We start from the raw sequence: 17,179 nt of genomic DNA, 5'->3' as shown, positions 1-17,179 counted from the left end.
GGCTGTTTAATGAAAAATTACAATTTTTAAAAAGCAAGTTTCTTTATTGGGTGTAAATTTACAACTTCCTCTAATTAAAAAATATATTATTTGTTGTGCATTTAATTCCTGACTATCGTACCTCAGCAAATGGCTGCGGTAAGACCGTTTTGTAACAGACGTCTTCTAAAAAAAAGTATCTAGTTATGGTTCTCCAATACCCCTCCAAAAAGTTAGGTTTTGTATGCCATAACCTGTTGAATCTTCTTCCCACTACATACGGCTGGTAAAGTTGCTTTTTTTATAGGTTAACCGTGGTTTGTTAAACAAGAAAAACTAAACCAAATTGAAAGAGAGGGATGATGATAGAGAGGGCCATGCTAAGGATTAGTTTGAGAGCGCGGATTAGAAATATCGCCCTTCGTGAAAGAACAAAGATTACTGATGTCGCAGAACCTATAGCAAGCCTCAGATGCCAATGGGTGGGGCATGTTGCTCGAGAAAATCTCAAAAAATGGACATAGATTATCAAACTGGAGACCAAGAGAGAACAGGCGAGGAGTAGGCAGACCGGAGAAGAGGTGACAGATGATATCAAACAAGTTGCGGGCAAGATGTGGATGAAAATTACCAACAGTAGAAATAGATGGAAGCAAATGGAAGAGGCATATGTCCAGCAGTGGACGAACAAAGGTTGAAAAAGAAGAAGAAATAAACCAAATTAAAAGTGAAGAATCATCCAGTGAAGATGAAAAAATAAAGAGGTAACTTAATTGCAAATAAATTGAATGTGGATGGTAAAAATCAACACTATGAAAGATAAAGAACTTTTAATATGACGACTAAGAATAAAATAATAGGAAAGCAATTCTTTCACTGAAAGAGTAATACAAGTTCAAGCAAAAGTAGAGAAGAAATTAGCTGACATGTAAAGGGAGGAAAGGAAAAAGGTAATGAAACGAGGGTTGGGTATCAGAAAATATGTATAAGCAATAAATGATGAAAATGGAACCATAATACCGAAGAGTTCGAAAAAAATGAAAAAAAAAACAGTTACAAAGGAGAAAAATGGTCAAGAAAATTCGGAAATAAATAAGGTTCAAAATACGATTATAACTGGAATGGAACAATGGAATGTTAGAGCACGCTTTGATGCAGGAGCACTAAAAAAACTTAACAGACACCTTGAACAAATATTACATAGATATTTCAGCCATTCAGGAGACCAAATAAAACGGAAAATCCTGCAGAGAAATAGGAAACTACGAATTTTTCAACAGTGTAGACAATGAACGAGTATTTTCTATGTTAACAAACGTCGCCAACGTCAACAGAACTTGATAAAGCGCGCAAAAAAGAAGAAGGTGTATTTACAGAATAAAAATATTAAAAAAAAGAGCAAGTTCAGAAAACGAAAGACGAGAAATTCATAAGCCAAATAACAGTACGGGATATATAAAACAGGTGAGAAGGATTAAAAAAAATACAAGAAGAAACCAAGGAGATAGACAAATAAGACAAACAGATTAATATGAGAAGACTGTAAGAGATCAGTTGACGACCGAAATAAAGTTAGAATTAATAGCGTGAGGATAAATAATATAAAAATTAAAGAAGCATATGATGAAAAAGACGGGAAGCGAAGAAGATATGCAGAAAGAAAAAAAGGTTGTTCTTGAAGCAGATATTGAACTATATTGAAGAAGATTTTAAAAATAAACAAAGTCATCCTTCATAACATTTCAAGACTCAGCTCCATCAAGCAATAAGACGAAACCGTCCAGAGAAGGTCTTACGGGAAGATCTTACGTAGTGCCACGTATCTGCATGACAATATTCGGCCCCATGTTGCCAAAGTAGTGAAATAAAATCTACAACGAAAAAATGGGCGATATTGGCGCAACCAACCTATAGTCCCGATTTATCACCATGCAATTTTCACATCTTTGACCCTCTGAAAAAGGCGTTACAAGTAATCGTTTTCAGTCGAACGAAGAACTACTGCTACTCAATAATTCCTTGAGCAACAGCCACAAGCATTTTTTAAGCATGGTATACATCGGTTGGTAGTGGTAATTTATTTGTGGATATATTTGATAATGAATTTTTTTCTGGGCCAGTGAATTCCTCGTATGTGCATTCACATTACAATATTATTTTTTTAATTGTGGCTTGGGGTATTTACTAGAATTATAGAATGGAAATTCTATCATTCTCCATTTAACACCTTTATGTTTCTCTTATTTCTATCTCCTTTATATGATGAAAAAAAACTCTTAAAGTATACAACTCGCGAGTTTGTAATAGCTCTTCTCTCACTTTTAGTCTTCATCTTCCTTTACGTGTACCTTTATGTATCATTTCCCCCTTTATCTTTTCTTTTCTTTATGTATATTTCTATCTACCAGTTTCCATGTTTTTATTGGTCTTCCCATCCCCTTTCTTCCTCTTCCTAACTTACCATTACATTCTGATGTTTCTTTTTGTGTATTTGACTTTTACGCTTTAAAAAACGATCAAATGACAATTAAAACATTATGCATAACAATATGGCTTTTCATCGATTGTCATTTGTTTTGAGCTCCTGTCATGTGTCGTATAATTCGTAATATATTAATATTATACACATATTATACAATATATGACAGAAAATTCCTATTAGATAAACTCACCGTATGCCGATTTTAATCTTGCAGCGTGGTTACTGGAAAACGTTTCTAAAAGAATATCTGCAATGGAAGATACGACAGGAGATTCTCTCTGTCTTTGTCTAAGTCTCGCTAAGAATCCTAAATGTAATTCAGTCAGGTCGATAAGTCTTGGAAACATCCTCTCCAAATTCGGCCCCAATTGGAAGTACTTATGTAATCCTTCTACAAAAATCTAAAAACAAACATTGACAATTATATATTAATAAAATTTATGTAAACATAAACTAATTAAAAGGAAGTAAAGTTGGACATTCACGGTTATGCCATCGCCTCAAATGGCATGATATACAGCCAAATTTTGATCGTCAGTGTTGAATCATGATTGGTTTTTTGCGTGATGCCAAAATCTGGATTTCCATTGCTAAGAATAATGCTAATATTATGCTAAGAATTGCTTTACATGTCTCTAGTATTATGACTGCCAAAAGTTGCTAAAATATTACGGTTGGAAACTTGAGTTCCTCGTAAGTCATCACTTGGCTCCAAAGACAATTCGTTTAATAAGTTCACATGCATGAAGGTCCTCCTTTTTCTCAACCACTCTTTGCACCATTTCTTCGTTTCTTTTTTACATGATGACAAACAGATGCCGCAAAAGGTTCCTTTTTCGAATCCAACATTGTGCGTCTTCACTGAACCACGTCAAATACGAAATGATAACCAATTTGGAGTGATCGTGCGTGGGCTATGATTTTGGCGTCCATCCATTTGACTGAAGCCGTTTGGCTTGGTTCCAAATGGATTGACCGTGAACGCCCAGCTTAATACATCTCATAAAAAAGTAAAGTCCGTGTAACCTTCTAGCTTAGGTCTAGTATTAGGGTTTTTAAGTCGAGAAAGCGCTCCTATAACTTAACGCCCACTTACGTAGCCGGGACCGACGGCTTTACGTGCCCTCCGAAGCACGGTGGCGGCTCAGTTACATAAGAAATTAAAACAATTTTTAGTATCAGTGCCAGGAATCTAACTTGGGCTCACCAGCTTGTTAAGCCCGTAACATAGTCGCTGCACTACGGCAGTCATACATTTTCCCCCTTATTTTGACTTTAATATCGAACAGTAGCCGAGTACATACTTCAAATACAAAAAGAGCATAATACTAGAGTCATTCGTAAAATAAGATTCTCTACCGTAGAGAAAGAGTGCGACGTGCTGGGAAAAAACTGGCAACACTGCCTTACACATCAACTCCCCCATCATTCTCGCCACGCTGCATTGCTCAGTATCGGCCTAGCAGCCTTCGAAGGTGGAGGTCACGGTCGCTGTGACCGCCAAAGTGGAATTCATGCTGTGACACCGTGACCACCATCTTCAAAGACTGCTAGGCCGACACTGAGCAATGCAGCGAGGTGAAAGTGGAGGAATGGGAGAGAGGGTGAGTTGATATGTAAGGAAGTGTTGCAAGATTTCTCCTAGCACGTCTCACTTTTTCTCATCGGCATAGGGAGTCTTATTTTAAGAACGACTCCAGTATAACATGCGTAATACCAGGATCAACTGAAGATAATCAAATAGACCATATTTTAATTTCAAAAAAGTAGAGAACATTCCAAGATGTCAGGTCGTATCGAGGTGCAAATCCTGATTCTAGCTACTTAATAGTAATAGGAAATATGGAAATGAAAATAATTATTAAAGATACAAAGAAATACACTAACAGAAAAAAATTCAATGCAGGAATACTAGATTTCGTCATTATTAATAAAAACTATTTTAAAGAGTTGGAAGCAAATTTAAAAATTTCAAACCATAATAATATAGAAGATAAGTCGCAAAAAATAAAGAACACATTTTGATAGCAGCAAAAAAATAGGATATAAAGAGATAAAAGGAAAAAAATAATGGTACGACGAAGACTGTATCTTGGGCATGTTGTGAGAAATGAATAGAGATATTGCTTGTTGCAACTCTTTCTTCAGCGCAAGGTATTTGGAAAGCGAGGACCATAGAGATGAATATCCTGGCTTCAAAACCTGAGAAAGTAGTTCAATACGTCTACAACCGGACTATTCCGGAAAGCTGTAAGCAAAGTTAGGATGACCATGCTGATGGCCAACATCCGAAACGGATAGGCACCGTAAGAAGAGAAGAACTCCTAAATAAGTTAGTGCGCCTCGTATGTTGTTTTTATCTACTCCCTACCTTTCATAGAAACTATATTGAAAGATTTACCAAACGTTTAAATTCCAAAACATTTACTAGTGTAGTGATTAGAATAAACCCATTATTACGCTCCACAAAACATCTGGTCCTTCGAGCCGGATTATGAATTACTCTGTCAGTACATTAATTACCCTGTCACACAATATTTGAATAATCACGTTTGTGTAAAAATCAAGCGGACCAATTATAACTTGCTTACCTTCTGCATGACTAAAAGTGTCATACAATGATGCTTTTCGGTTAAAATAAATTCATAAACATGCTCTTGTCGTTTAACTTCTTTCTCTTTTAATTTCCTCGATATATCTTTACCGACGTACGGCGACCACGAATCCGGCTCGGCTTCGTGCAATCCCAAGGTAAAATCTGAACACAAATCAGCTGCCGTCAGTGGAGAGTCTGACAGAAACTCCAAGGGGATAATTGGGACATCGTCGGGATAGCTGCAAATATATAATAAGGCTTTAATATTATAACAGATATTAGGTTCAATAGTTCAATACAATAGCTTCATAAACAGTCCTTTTATATGGCATCGACAAATGTAGGATCAAACTGAAGTGACCAAAAAAAAACCAAAATTGACCAAAAAAGAACTGACCAAACTGAACTGAACAAAGACGACCTAAGCGAGCCACCAATCATAGTGGAATGAAATGGAACAGAAATTATAAATCTCTGTAGATTAACATGGAAAATGTAGTATTACTAAAAGTAGTTTCACAGCTGTGATTTCTGTCATCAAATTTATGATAACGAATATTTGATGCTCCTCCACGAAATCGAGAAATTGGTTACATCTTGCACCTCTTTTTGATTACATGGTTCGCAAAAAATCAAAACTCTATATGCTTGTTTCGTTTTACCATTTTTCTTCTAAAAATAGTTAGCACTAAACTTTTCTATTAACTAAGTATTCTGTTTAATCATCATTTTTTAATTTAAATTTTCGGTTCTATTCTCATTTATTCTTTGTATACCCCCGTATATGTATCCCCTATGATAGCATTCATATACTTTCAGTAACTATTAAATTATTCGTATGTTGGCAATTCCGACTTCTGTCTATAAATTTTCACTTCAAAAAATGGAAGGAGGGGATATCGTTCATCTATTTAAAATGGAATTTTTGAACATAAACCCATTTTTTACCTTTATTGGATTTTTTTATATTATCTTGGACATTGTCTTGTCCTCAAGGGACACTTCCAACTGCCTACATCATGTGGACACTTCTCTCCTGCGGAGAGAAGCATTCGGCTCTAAGTATCTCTGTCCCTGGCTGCTCTCCTCCAATTATCCATCCTTAATATCTCTTTAGCATCGGTTCTCACTTCTCCCATCTTCTCACTTCTCTCATCTATCCACTTCTCCTTGGTCTTCCTACTGGCCGACGTCCTACCATAGTTCCGCTAATCGTTCTACTAGGTGTTCGGTCACGATTCATTCTTATAAGGTGACCTGCCCAGCGCAATATTTGTATTTTTGCATTTTGCTATAATAGAGTATACTTTGTAATATTGGTACATATAACTCGTGGTTGAACCTTATTCTCCATAAACCATTGTCGCAAATGGGTCCCATTATCCTCCTTAATATCTTTTTTCAAAAATATTAACAAGGTTTATTGTCTTTTCTGTCATGACCCATGTTTCTAAGCCATATGTTGCTATTGGTCGTATGATGGTTTTATGTATTTTAAACTTTACTTTCCTATGGTTATCTTTGGATCCAAACACCTGCGACAGAGAGAAGTATGCTTTGTTAGCAAGCATTATCCGTTTCTGTATTTCTTCCTCCTAGCTGCCATCCTCAGTTATCTGTTCACCCAAGCCCAAGTATGTGAGCTGTTTTACTACTTCAATGTTAGCGTCGTTTATTGTCAAATTCTGTACGTTTCGTTGTTTCCTTGTTTGCATTAGGGCTTTAGTTTTATCTACATTGATGGCTAGCCCTATTTCTTTCGCTTTCTTCAAGCTCCACATAAAGTTTTGTGATGTCTCTTGCGGTTCTTCCTATCAAGTTTACATCATCTGCGTATCCTACGATCTGCTTAGACTTGTTAAACAATATTTTTTGGGTTTACGGACATTTTTCTTATGACATAATCCATACATTCTTTTTTTAAGCTAAAGCTACAAATAAAAACCAGTGTGTACTTCCGGTGCTCACTTATGCAGATAAAACACTGACATTGACTAAAGCATCAATAAGAAAATTACAAGTAGCACAACGAAAAATGGAAAGGTCCATGCTTGGCCTAAATTTGAGAGACAAAATACGAAATAATGAGTTACAGCGAAGATCTGGAGTGAAAGACATCATAAAACGCATTACGAAGTTGAAGTGGAAATGGTCAGGACACGTCGCAAGACAGAGAGACAACAGATGGACAAGGAAGATATTAGAGTGGCGGCCAAGGGGAGATAAGCGAAGTCGTGGAAGACCACCTACCAAATGGACCGACGACAATAAAAGAATAGCGACAAACTGGATTGCAGCTGCGCAGGACAGAGACGAGTGGAGACATTTTGAGGAGGCCTATGTCCGACAGTGGACAAATTTGGCTACCCATCTCCCTGTTATAGCAATTTAGTTATCTGGAAGGGATCTCTCAATCGATTTTGAACTCTTACTTGCGTTTCTGTGTGAGTCATGGTGGCTTGAACTAACTTTACCAATTTCCTTGCTATACCAACTGCTTGCATAATTACATATATTTTATCTCTCTATGTATGTTATCATAGGCTTGTCGAAAATCTACAAAGATTTGGTAGATATCTAAGTCTTGCTCCCAGGTTTTAGCTAATATTTGTTTTACGTCGAATAGCTGGTCAATAGTAGACCTATGGTGGTTCCTGTTTACCTGAACCATCTCAGATGATTGAGGGGTGGTTACCCCCTACCATAAGGGTTGATGAAGTAACACTACTCACTGTAAATTCATTTATTTGTACGTTGAAGTAACTACGGTAAAGAGCTGGCGGTATAATATTTATTCGCTATGATGTTTACCCGTTGGGATCTCAAATACCAATGAATAATCTTTACGCAATGAAATTAGAACTAAGAATGTGGATTCCCCTGTTTAATGTTTTTGTATATATAAAAGTGAGAGTGTTTGTATTAGAAATGCTGTGTCGACTTGATTATAAATAAAGGATAATATTTGCTATTGCAAGCTGACCTTGTATCGAAAACTGATACACTGATGTGGTAATATGGGTCAATCATGTTTATTATAAACAAACGTATTTGTTTTACAAAGGACATTTAAATATTAAAAGAATTTGTCTTGTACTTAATAAGATGATTACTAAGAGATGCAGTGTATCCCAATACAGACCGTCCTGGTCTGAATCCGGCCTGGCATCTCCCTAGTATTTGTTCTGTGAAGTGACTATGTCTTCGGTTTATGATCCACCTTATAATTCACACAGAGTAAGGATGTCTCTATAGTTTTTGTAGCTGATTTTGTCACCCTTCTTATGGATTGGACACACAATTGCTTTTTCCCAAAGTCCTGGAATTTCTTCTTTGTTCTACACGTCTGCTCCATCAGTGTGTGCCCTCCAATTTTAAACATTTCAGCTGGTATGTTGTCAATTCCTGGCTATACTCCAGGGAAATAAGGAAAAATATACCATGTTCGGGACACTTGAGCAGCCAGGTTGCAAATGGGTTTTTTGGGTACTATATACCTAATACATTATACATACAAAAATGCCCGTCACAGGTCGGACGAGAAATTTAGTTATTAACAAATAAGTGTCAAAAATGGCAGTTTTTTCGTTTAAATCGCTACGGGTAAAAATAGGGTAATTAAATATCTTATTTATACTGTTATTCTCGTAGTAGCTGAGCCAAGGTTTAAAATGGAAGTTTTTGAATTTGGTTTAGATCATTTGTTGCTTCAGAAATTGCAAAATAAAAATAAAATTTCGAAAATAAAAAAATTGCTATAACTTTTATAAAAATGACCTTAAGACCTTCATATTGTACGAAAAGTTGAGACAAACAGTTCGTATAATGCACAAAATTTTTTAAGACGATTCGTCAATTAGTTTAAATTTTATTCAATTTGTTTATCCCAATGAGCTTTTTTTTCGCAATATTATTGTTCAGAAAATAGTAATGTAATGGCAATTTTGTGAAAACTACATGAAAGAAGAAAAGTTATGATTTCAAAGCATTTAAAAAAAATCATTAAAAAGTCATTTTTATTATTCCGAAAACATTTTACTAAAGTAGGGTCATTTTTAGTTCATAAACAATTTGAATAACTTTGTTAATATTGACTGTAGATTAAAACTACTTTGGGATTTGAAAAGCTGGTATTTTTGTACGAATTTTCAAAAAAACACTTTTTGCCTAAGTTAATTACAGTCAAAGTTAGCCACTTTTTCTATTTAATTGACAGCTACTTTATTTATAACAATTAAGCAACCCAACTAGCGCCATTTCGAAGTTGAAGATATATAATTTTTGTGTAAAAGTTTGAGTAAACTTTAAACTTCAACAGAGTTGTTAATAAAGCTTTAAAAATAACGTTCTAACGAAATCGATTTGTGGTCGGTGGAAATGAATTATTAAAATCCGTGCACTCAAAAAATGAAACTGATTCTTCAAAAATGTGCTGCGATTAATATCTCCAGAGCTTGTTGATGGATTTTGATCATAATTTTTTTAAATTGTATGTACTCGTAGTCTTGTAGAGTACGTTATGTACGTAAATCCCCACCTAACATTTCAAAATGTTAGGAGGAGTTCCCCTTATCACTCAGGGATATGAAAAATAGATTAAAACCGATTCTAAGATCTACCGAATATACGTATATAATTTCATAAAAATCGGTCAAGCGGTCTCGGAGGAGTATGACAACTAACACTGTGACAGGAGAATTTTATAGATGTAAATATATAGATGGGTATTAACAAATAGGGGTTGGTGATAAAAAAATGTAAATTAAGGGTTGTATGTATTTTTTATTCCTACGTCATATAAAATTAAGATAGATAATTTTGTCCAAAAAAATAAAAAAAAATGTCAGGGGAGCAACCCCCCTTATAACTTATGGGTATGAAAAATAGATTAAAACCTATTCTCAGTCCCATAGGATATACTTGTAAAATTTTATAAAAATCGGCCAAGCCGTTTCGGAGTAGTATGGTAACTAACACTGTTACAGGAGAATTTTATGTATATTGAAGTACATAACTGTGACTTAAATAATAAAAATGGCTAACTTTGACCGTAATTAACATAGGCGAAAAGTTTTTTTTTGAAAATTTGTGTAAAAATACCAGCTTTTGAAATTCCAAGGTAAATTTACTCTACAGTCAATATTAACAAAGCTATTCAAATTGTTTTCAAGCCAAAAATGACTCTACTTTAGTAAAATGTTTTCGTAGTGACAAAAATTACTTTTTAATGATTTTCTTCAATAATTTGAAAACAAGACTATTGTTCTTTCATGTGGTTTTCACAGAATTTCTATATAATTATTATTTTCTGAACAATAACATTACAAAAAAAAGCTCTTTGGGATAAACAAATTGAATAAAATTTAAACTAATTGACGAATCGTCTTATAATTTTTTGTGCAGTATATGGACTCTTTGACTCAACTTTTTGTAAAAAATAAAAGTCGTATGGTCACTTTCGCGAAATTTATAGCAAATTTTTTATTTTCGAAATTTTAGTTTTATTTTGCAATTTTCGAAGCAACAAATGATCGGACCAAAATTAAAAAACTGCCGTTTTAAACATTGGCTCATCTACTAAAAGAAGAATATTACAAATAAGATATTTAATTATCCCATTTTTACCTGTAGCGATTTAAACGAAAAAACTGCTATTTTTGACCCTTATTTGTTAATAACTAAAATTCTCGTCCGAACTGTGACGGGCATTTTTGTATGTATAATGTATTAGATATGTAGTACCCAAAAAACCCATTTGCAACCTGGCTGCTCAAGTGTCCCGACAAAAACCTTATTTCCCTGGAGTACTAGTATGCGGGTTTGTTAATTCGTTATTCTGGCTCTAATCTTCTGTTATCTCGATATCAGCTACTGCATGGGCTGTTTATTTGTACTTGCTCTGTTAGCCCCTTGAAATAGTTTTTCCAACCTACTTTTAGTGCTGCGTCGTCACAGATAATTTGTCCTTCGCTATTTCTCTAAAGGTTGGTGTGTGGTTTATACCCCTCTCTGCGTTGTTTCAGGAATGTATATGCTCCTCTATGTATTTGGTCATTTTCGTATCTCATGGTGTACACATTATGGGCATAATAAATAGATGTAGCGAGCCTACAACCCTTCTTATCAACATCCACACGTACACACGTAACGAGGTGGCTGAGTGGTTAAGGCGTTGGACTGCTAATCCAATTTTTCATATGCTACATTCAGTTGTCCTCTAGAAAACCATACTCAACTTTCTTACAGAAGAAATAGTATAATTGCCTAAGTATAATTTCACTAATGTTGTTTTGAAGCTACTTTCTTGTGGCATTTTTGAAATTAACTATTTTTAATGAGAAATAAGCCACAATTTTACTAAAAAAATGATTTTATTAACGTTTCCGACGTCCAAATCGGATGCCGTTGTCAAAATACAAAAAATATTTATATTAAACAAAAATGTTGTTGCTTAGTAAAAAATTCTTCTAATAATTTATTTAATCTGACTCATTTATATCGGCAATTCAGACATAGTAGAAGACTTTAAAATGATATTGCTAATATTTATGAGTTGCGTTCCTGGGACGACTTGTACTGAAAGATAGTTCATTCGATTACATGAAATCAACCCCAATTCAAGAATATCCGTCACAAAAAAATCATAGCATGTGATCTGTCTTTAAAAAGACAACCACATGCAACGGTGACAGTAAAATTCTCGCGTTAGAGATTCCATAGTAAATCACGAGGAAAAACCAGGAAAAAACCTCATGATGATTTTATTACCGAAACGTTAATTTTAGTAGTTTTTTAGTAAAATTGTGGCTTATTTCCCATTAAAAATAGTTAATCATAATTTCATATTATTGCTTTGTGTTATTATTAAAGTTACTCGTTTCAATGATCGAGCTGATAGCTTCACTGTTATATATTGGTTGCTGTATTGTTATAATTTAATGACTCATACAAATACCACATTTTCGAACGAACCTAACAACTTTGGAAGCTGTAATCAACAAAAAATTTCCAAGCCAATTCTTAATAATTTGTAGTGCTAAATAAAGCATTCGAATGTGATTTAAAACAACTTACCTGGCAGCATCATGTTGGCCATGCGAACCACTGTCTTTGTCATCGTACAGTATCTGGCTGAAAGGCAAAACGAACATTACCATAAAAAAGATCAAGGCATACCATAACAACTGGCCTAAACAAGCCTAGGCCTAACTAAATATTAAAATAAAACAAAAAACAAACGAAAACATGTCACAAATGTGATACCTAGACACTGTATGTGGTGGATGTAGTGAGTTTATAGACGAATAATAGTTTTGACAGAAATGATAAAAAACAATCAAATTTAAATATTAAATTAATATGAAGCAAGGTAAATAAAGCCAAAAATTAAACAGTACCTAGATATTTGAAATCGAAACCATATAAAAACTTCATTTATAGAATCAATAATCATTTATAGAATTCAACAAAAAGATTTTTAATTGAATTCTACATACTTTTTATATTTTAATTGAATTATATATTTTTGTATTAAGGTTTTTATAATTATTATAATTTTATAAATTACGTGTGTACTCTTTTGTGTCTTCTCAAATAATGTTTTTAATGTAACCTCATTTTTCTTTGAAAAGTTACCTTTTTAAGTTATATAGTACATAGTGTTATATTTTTGTTAAGACTCGCTTAAAAATTTAGCCACATTAGTAAATTACGACAGTGGAAAAAACAAGACGACTAGAAGAGGAGACAGGAACAGTTAAGAATTTACACAGACGACATAGTGGCAGATGACAGACAAGAAGAATTGACAGACGAAAAAAGATAGCTAAGAAATGACAGGCCATAGACTGTAATGAAGACAACGACCAAGATTTCCAGATAGAATATCTAAAATCCTATCTATAAAATATATAAATATCTAGAAATCTTGGACAATTGCATCATAAAGACGATTTAACAAATACGAAGTGGCAGAAGACACCATAAACGAAGACGATTCTATTGGAGGAAGTGGCAAATGACATTTGCTATTTTTAGTCCACGACAATAAAATAATACAGTCGCCATTTTTATTGAACGATTATAATTTTATCGTCGCTACTGCGCATGCGGAGAGGATGTGGTTTACAATGCTCTAGATGTTAAACATTTCCCCACGCTCAACCGGCTCAACTTATGTTCAGAAAATATTATTTTTCTGAGCTAGGCTAACAAAAATTTAAAGTAGTAAGGTAAACTAAATTTTAAAATTTCTTTCCATAAAGGCATCTACAAAATTCACCTTCTATACCTTCTGAGAGCTGTAAGAGCCTGTCGTGGTGGAGGTATCTTCATGCTTGTCATGATTGCTAATTCTGTGACGTAAATGAGCGAATGTAAGCTAAGAATGGGCTAACGCCTGATGTCTATCTAATAGTATGGGATTGTGTGGTTGCCCTAAATAAACTAGAAGATCATAACAAGTTTACCATAGCCAGTTTATCGTGGCACAAGGGTCAGAAGGGCAATGAAACAGCAGATTGCCAAATTGCCAAACAAGACTCATCAATGCCATTTGTTAGACCGGAAAGCAGTAACAAAAACCGTTACAAGAAATCAGTAGTCAAAGGCAGTTACAAATTTCTGGAATTGTGGAGAAATTCGCCAGGTTAAATATAGGCGAAACAGTTTATTACAGGATATTCGTAAAAATTTAGGACAGACCTAATAAGAAAATACAGGAAAACAGTCAAAGCCATAGTAGGTCTGCTAACAGGGCACTATAAGCTGAATAAGCAGTTGAAGGTGATGGGATTGACAGATGATGACCTATGCAGATTCTGTCAACTAGAAGAAGAAAGAGCAGAGCACATTTTATTTGTGTGACAGCCTGGACAGGGCTGTCACAAAAACCAAAAAATATTGTAAAATCTTATAAACTCGCTAGACCATCTACAAAAATATGGTCACCTACACAAAAGAATGGACTGCTTCTAATCTTCTAACAAAAAATTCTAATAATATACAGGGTGAGTCATGAGGAACTGTACATACTCCTACCTCGTATAGAGGCCCCTATGGGGAATAACAAATGACCATTAAAAAGTGTCTGCTCCCATTGTTTAATAATATACTGGGCGAGTTTCGCATTTTGACAGAAACTTTTATTCGTCATAATTTTTGAACGGTCAGATCGATGTGTCTCTTATTTTGGTCAATCGTTACACTATTACCACCTAATCAACTGATTTATTCAAACTAGAAAAAAAATCAGGTCCGGCTTTAAAAAAAATTAGTTCGCTTGGGTCATAGAAAAAATTTCAACCTGTATACGCTTTTTGAAAACTATAATATGAATTTTACAAATTAGACAAATAGGCAATTAAAATGACATATTTATTTTTTCCCCACACGATTACTTAATTTTTTATAAAAAAATCAAATTTGAGTATGAATTAAGAGTTTGGTAAAGTGAACCATAGATTAAAAAAAAATAACTTTTATTACAAAAATTAATGTTTTTGGAACAAATATTTAATTTATGTTACCACCAATCAACTGATTTATACAAACTAGAAAAAAATCAGGCCCGGATTTAAAAAATTAGTTCGCTTTGGTCTTAGTAAAAATTTCACCCTGTATACGCTTTTTGAAAACTCTAATATGAATTTTACAAATTAGACAAATAGGCAATTAAAATGGCATATTTATTTTTTCCCCACATGATTACTTAATTTTTTATATAAAAAAACAAATTTTACACTGAAAAATTAAAAGTTTGGTAAAGTGAACCATAGATTTTATATATATTTTAAATATTTAACTTATATTACCACCCAATCAACTGATTTATACAAACTAGAAAAAAATCAGGCCCGGATTTAAAAAATTATTTCGTTTTGGTCTCAGAAAAAATTTCACCGTGTATACTCTTTCTGAAAACTCTAATATGAATTTTACAATTTAGACAGATAGGCAATTAAAATGGCATATTTATTTTTTTCTCCACACTATTACTTAATTTTTTATTAAAAAATCAATTTGTCAAAATCGGAATTTTAACCTAAAACTGAAAAAAAAAAAATGAAATCATGGTTTAACTCGCTACAACTCTGTTCCATTTTAATATTTTTTTCTGAAATTTTACAGCACATATCTCTTACCATTGTGAATATGAAAATTGTTGTAGACTTTGCGTCTTCTTCTCATAAAAGTTATGAATTTTTAAAAATAAAAGGTGCAGATTCGTGAATTGCAAAGTTAAATCGCAAAAATTAAGTGAAAAAATTTAAGATTTATCTATTTGATCACGTCTATGTTAAACTATAGAGTCCAACGAGAAGTGTTATGGGTTTTAGATCTAGACGTGGTATAGAAAAAAAAATGGTGAGGCTTTTAATTTTGAGAAAAACGTTGTTTAATTTTTTTTATTTTTATGGCAAAATTCCGATTTTGACAAATTTGATTTTTTAATAAAAAATTAAGTAACCGTGTGGAGAAAAAATAAGTACGCCATTTTAATTGCCTATTTGTCTCATTTGTAAAATTCATACTAGAGTTTTCAAAAAGCGTATACAGGGTGAAATTTTTTCTAAGACCAAAACGAACTAATTTTCTAAATCCGGGCCTGATTTTTTTCTAGTTTGAATATATCAGTTGATTGGGTGGTAACATAAATTAAATATTTGTTCAAAAAAAAATTAATTTTTGTAATAAAAGTTAATTTTCTTAAATCTGGTTTCTAGTAAATATTGTTCACTTTACCAAATTATTAATTATTCATGGTCAAATTTGATTTTTTTATAAAAAATTAAGTAATCGTGTGGGGAAAAAATAAATATGCCATTTTAATTGCCTATTTGTCTAATTTGTAAAATTCATATTTGAGTTTTCAAGAAGCGTATACAGGGTGAAATTTTTTTTAAGAACGAAACGAACAAATTTTTTAAATCCGGGCCTGATTTTTTTCTAGTTTGTATAAATCAGTTAATTGGGTGGTAACATAAGTTAAATAGTTGTTCAAAAAAATTAATTTTTGTAATAAAAGTTATTTTTTTTTAATCTATGGTTCACTTTACCAAACTTTTAATTCATACTCAAATTTGATTTTTTTATAAAAAATAAAGTAATCGTGTGGGGAAAAAATAAATATGTCATTTTAATTGCCTATTTGTCTAATTTGTAAAATTCATATTATAGTTTTCAAAAAGCGTATACAGGGTGAAATTTTTTCTAAGACCCAAACGAACTATTTTTTTAAAGCCGGACCTGATTTTTTTTCTAGTTTGAATAAATCAGTTGATTAGGTGGTAATAGTGTAACGATTGACCAAAATAAGAGACACATCGATCTGACCGTTCAAAAATTATGACGAATACAAATTTCTGTCAAAATGCGAAACTCGCCCTGTATATTATTAAACAATGGGAGCAGACACTTTTTAATGGTCATTTGTTATTCCCCATATTGGCCTCTATACGAGGTAGGAGTATGTACAGTTCCTCATGACTCACCCTGTATGAAATAATGGGAAATAATCTTCTGTCTTGACTAGGACTGTTTAATGCTCAGTTAATGTGCTGTATTAATGTTTCACAAATTTTCAATAGACTTTTTTAAATTTTGAAAATTATTTAGTATAAGTAAAAAAACAGGAATCTTTCCTGCGATTTAATTAACTTTATACTCTGTGATTATTTTTAAATTTCTGTCAAACTATATCATGTATAAACCAAACCAAATTTTACTTGCGTTGAATAGAGGAAGAATAGAAAAAAGTCATGCCTGAAAGCGAAGTAGCGTATGAAGCAATTGCAAAAAACTGAATAACCTATAAAATAAAATCAGTCAGTTAATCAATCAAAAAATTTACCGCAAAAAAAGAACAGCTAATAGACTAGATTGTTTAGAAGTTTGCCTATGCTCAGATATAGCCTACGATGATTTGTGTTAGTTGAATTTGTCAAATAAAGAATTTGTCAAATAAAGAATTTGTCAAATTTACTTTTTATTATATATTTTATATTTATTGTATATTATATTATTTTAAATTTATTTGATTTTACTATATTATTAATAATTTAATATTTCTTATGGTAGGTATGTTTAATTATTATTTCTTATTATAATATAACAGGGTGATT

General features: G+C 32.9%; 1 protein-coding gene across 7 annotated transcripts in view; it reads right to left on the bottom strand.

Moving 5' to 3' along the window:
- Window positions 1-17,179, bottom strand: part of LOC114347563 (rho guanine nucleotide exchange factor 18) — a 345,544-nt gene that overhangs the window by 73,806 nt on the left and 254,559 nt on the right. For all 7 annotated transcript variants that reach the window (XM_050649938.1, XM_050649940.1, XM_050649936.1 and 4 more), the window contains 3 exons: window positions 12,132-12,188; window positions 5,053-5,296; window positions 2,652-2,862 (listed from right to left, as the gene is read on the bottom strand). In XM_050649938.1, coding sequence (XP_050505895.1) covers window positions 2,652-2,862; window positions 5,053-5,296; window positions 12,132-12,188 — 512 coding nt within the window. The remainder of the gene's footprint in view (window positions 1-2,651; window positions 2,863-5,052; window positions 5,297-12,131; window positions 12,189-17,179) is intronic.

The sequence above is a fragment of the Diabrotica virgifera genome, chromosome 4 (assembly GCF_917563875.1).
Source record: "Diabrotica virgifera virgifera chromosome 4, PGI_DIABVI_V3a".
Taxonomy (NCBI): domain Eukaryota; kingdom Metazoa; phylum Arthropoda; class Insecta; order Coleoptera; family Chrysomelidae; genus Diabrotica; species Diabrotica virgifera.
Note: the sequence above shows the minus strand (reverse complement) of the source record. Positions and strands in the feature narration are given on the sequence as shown.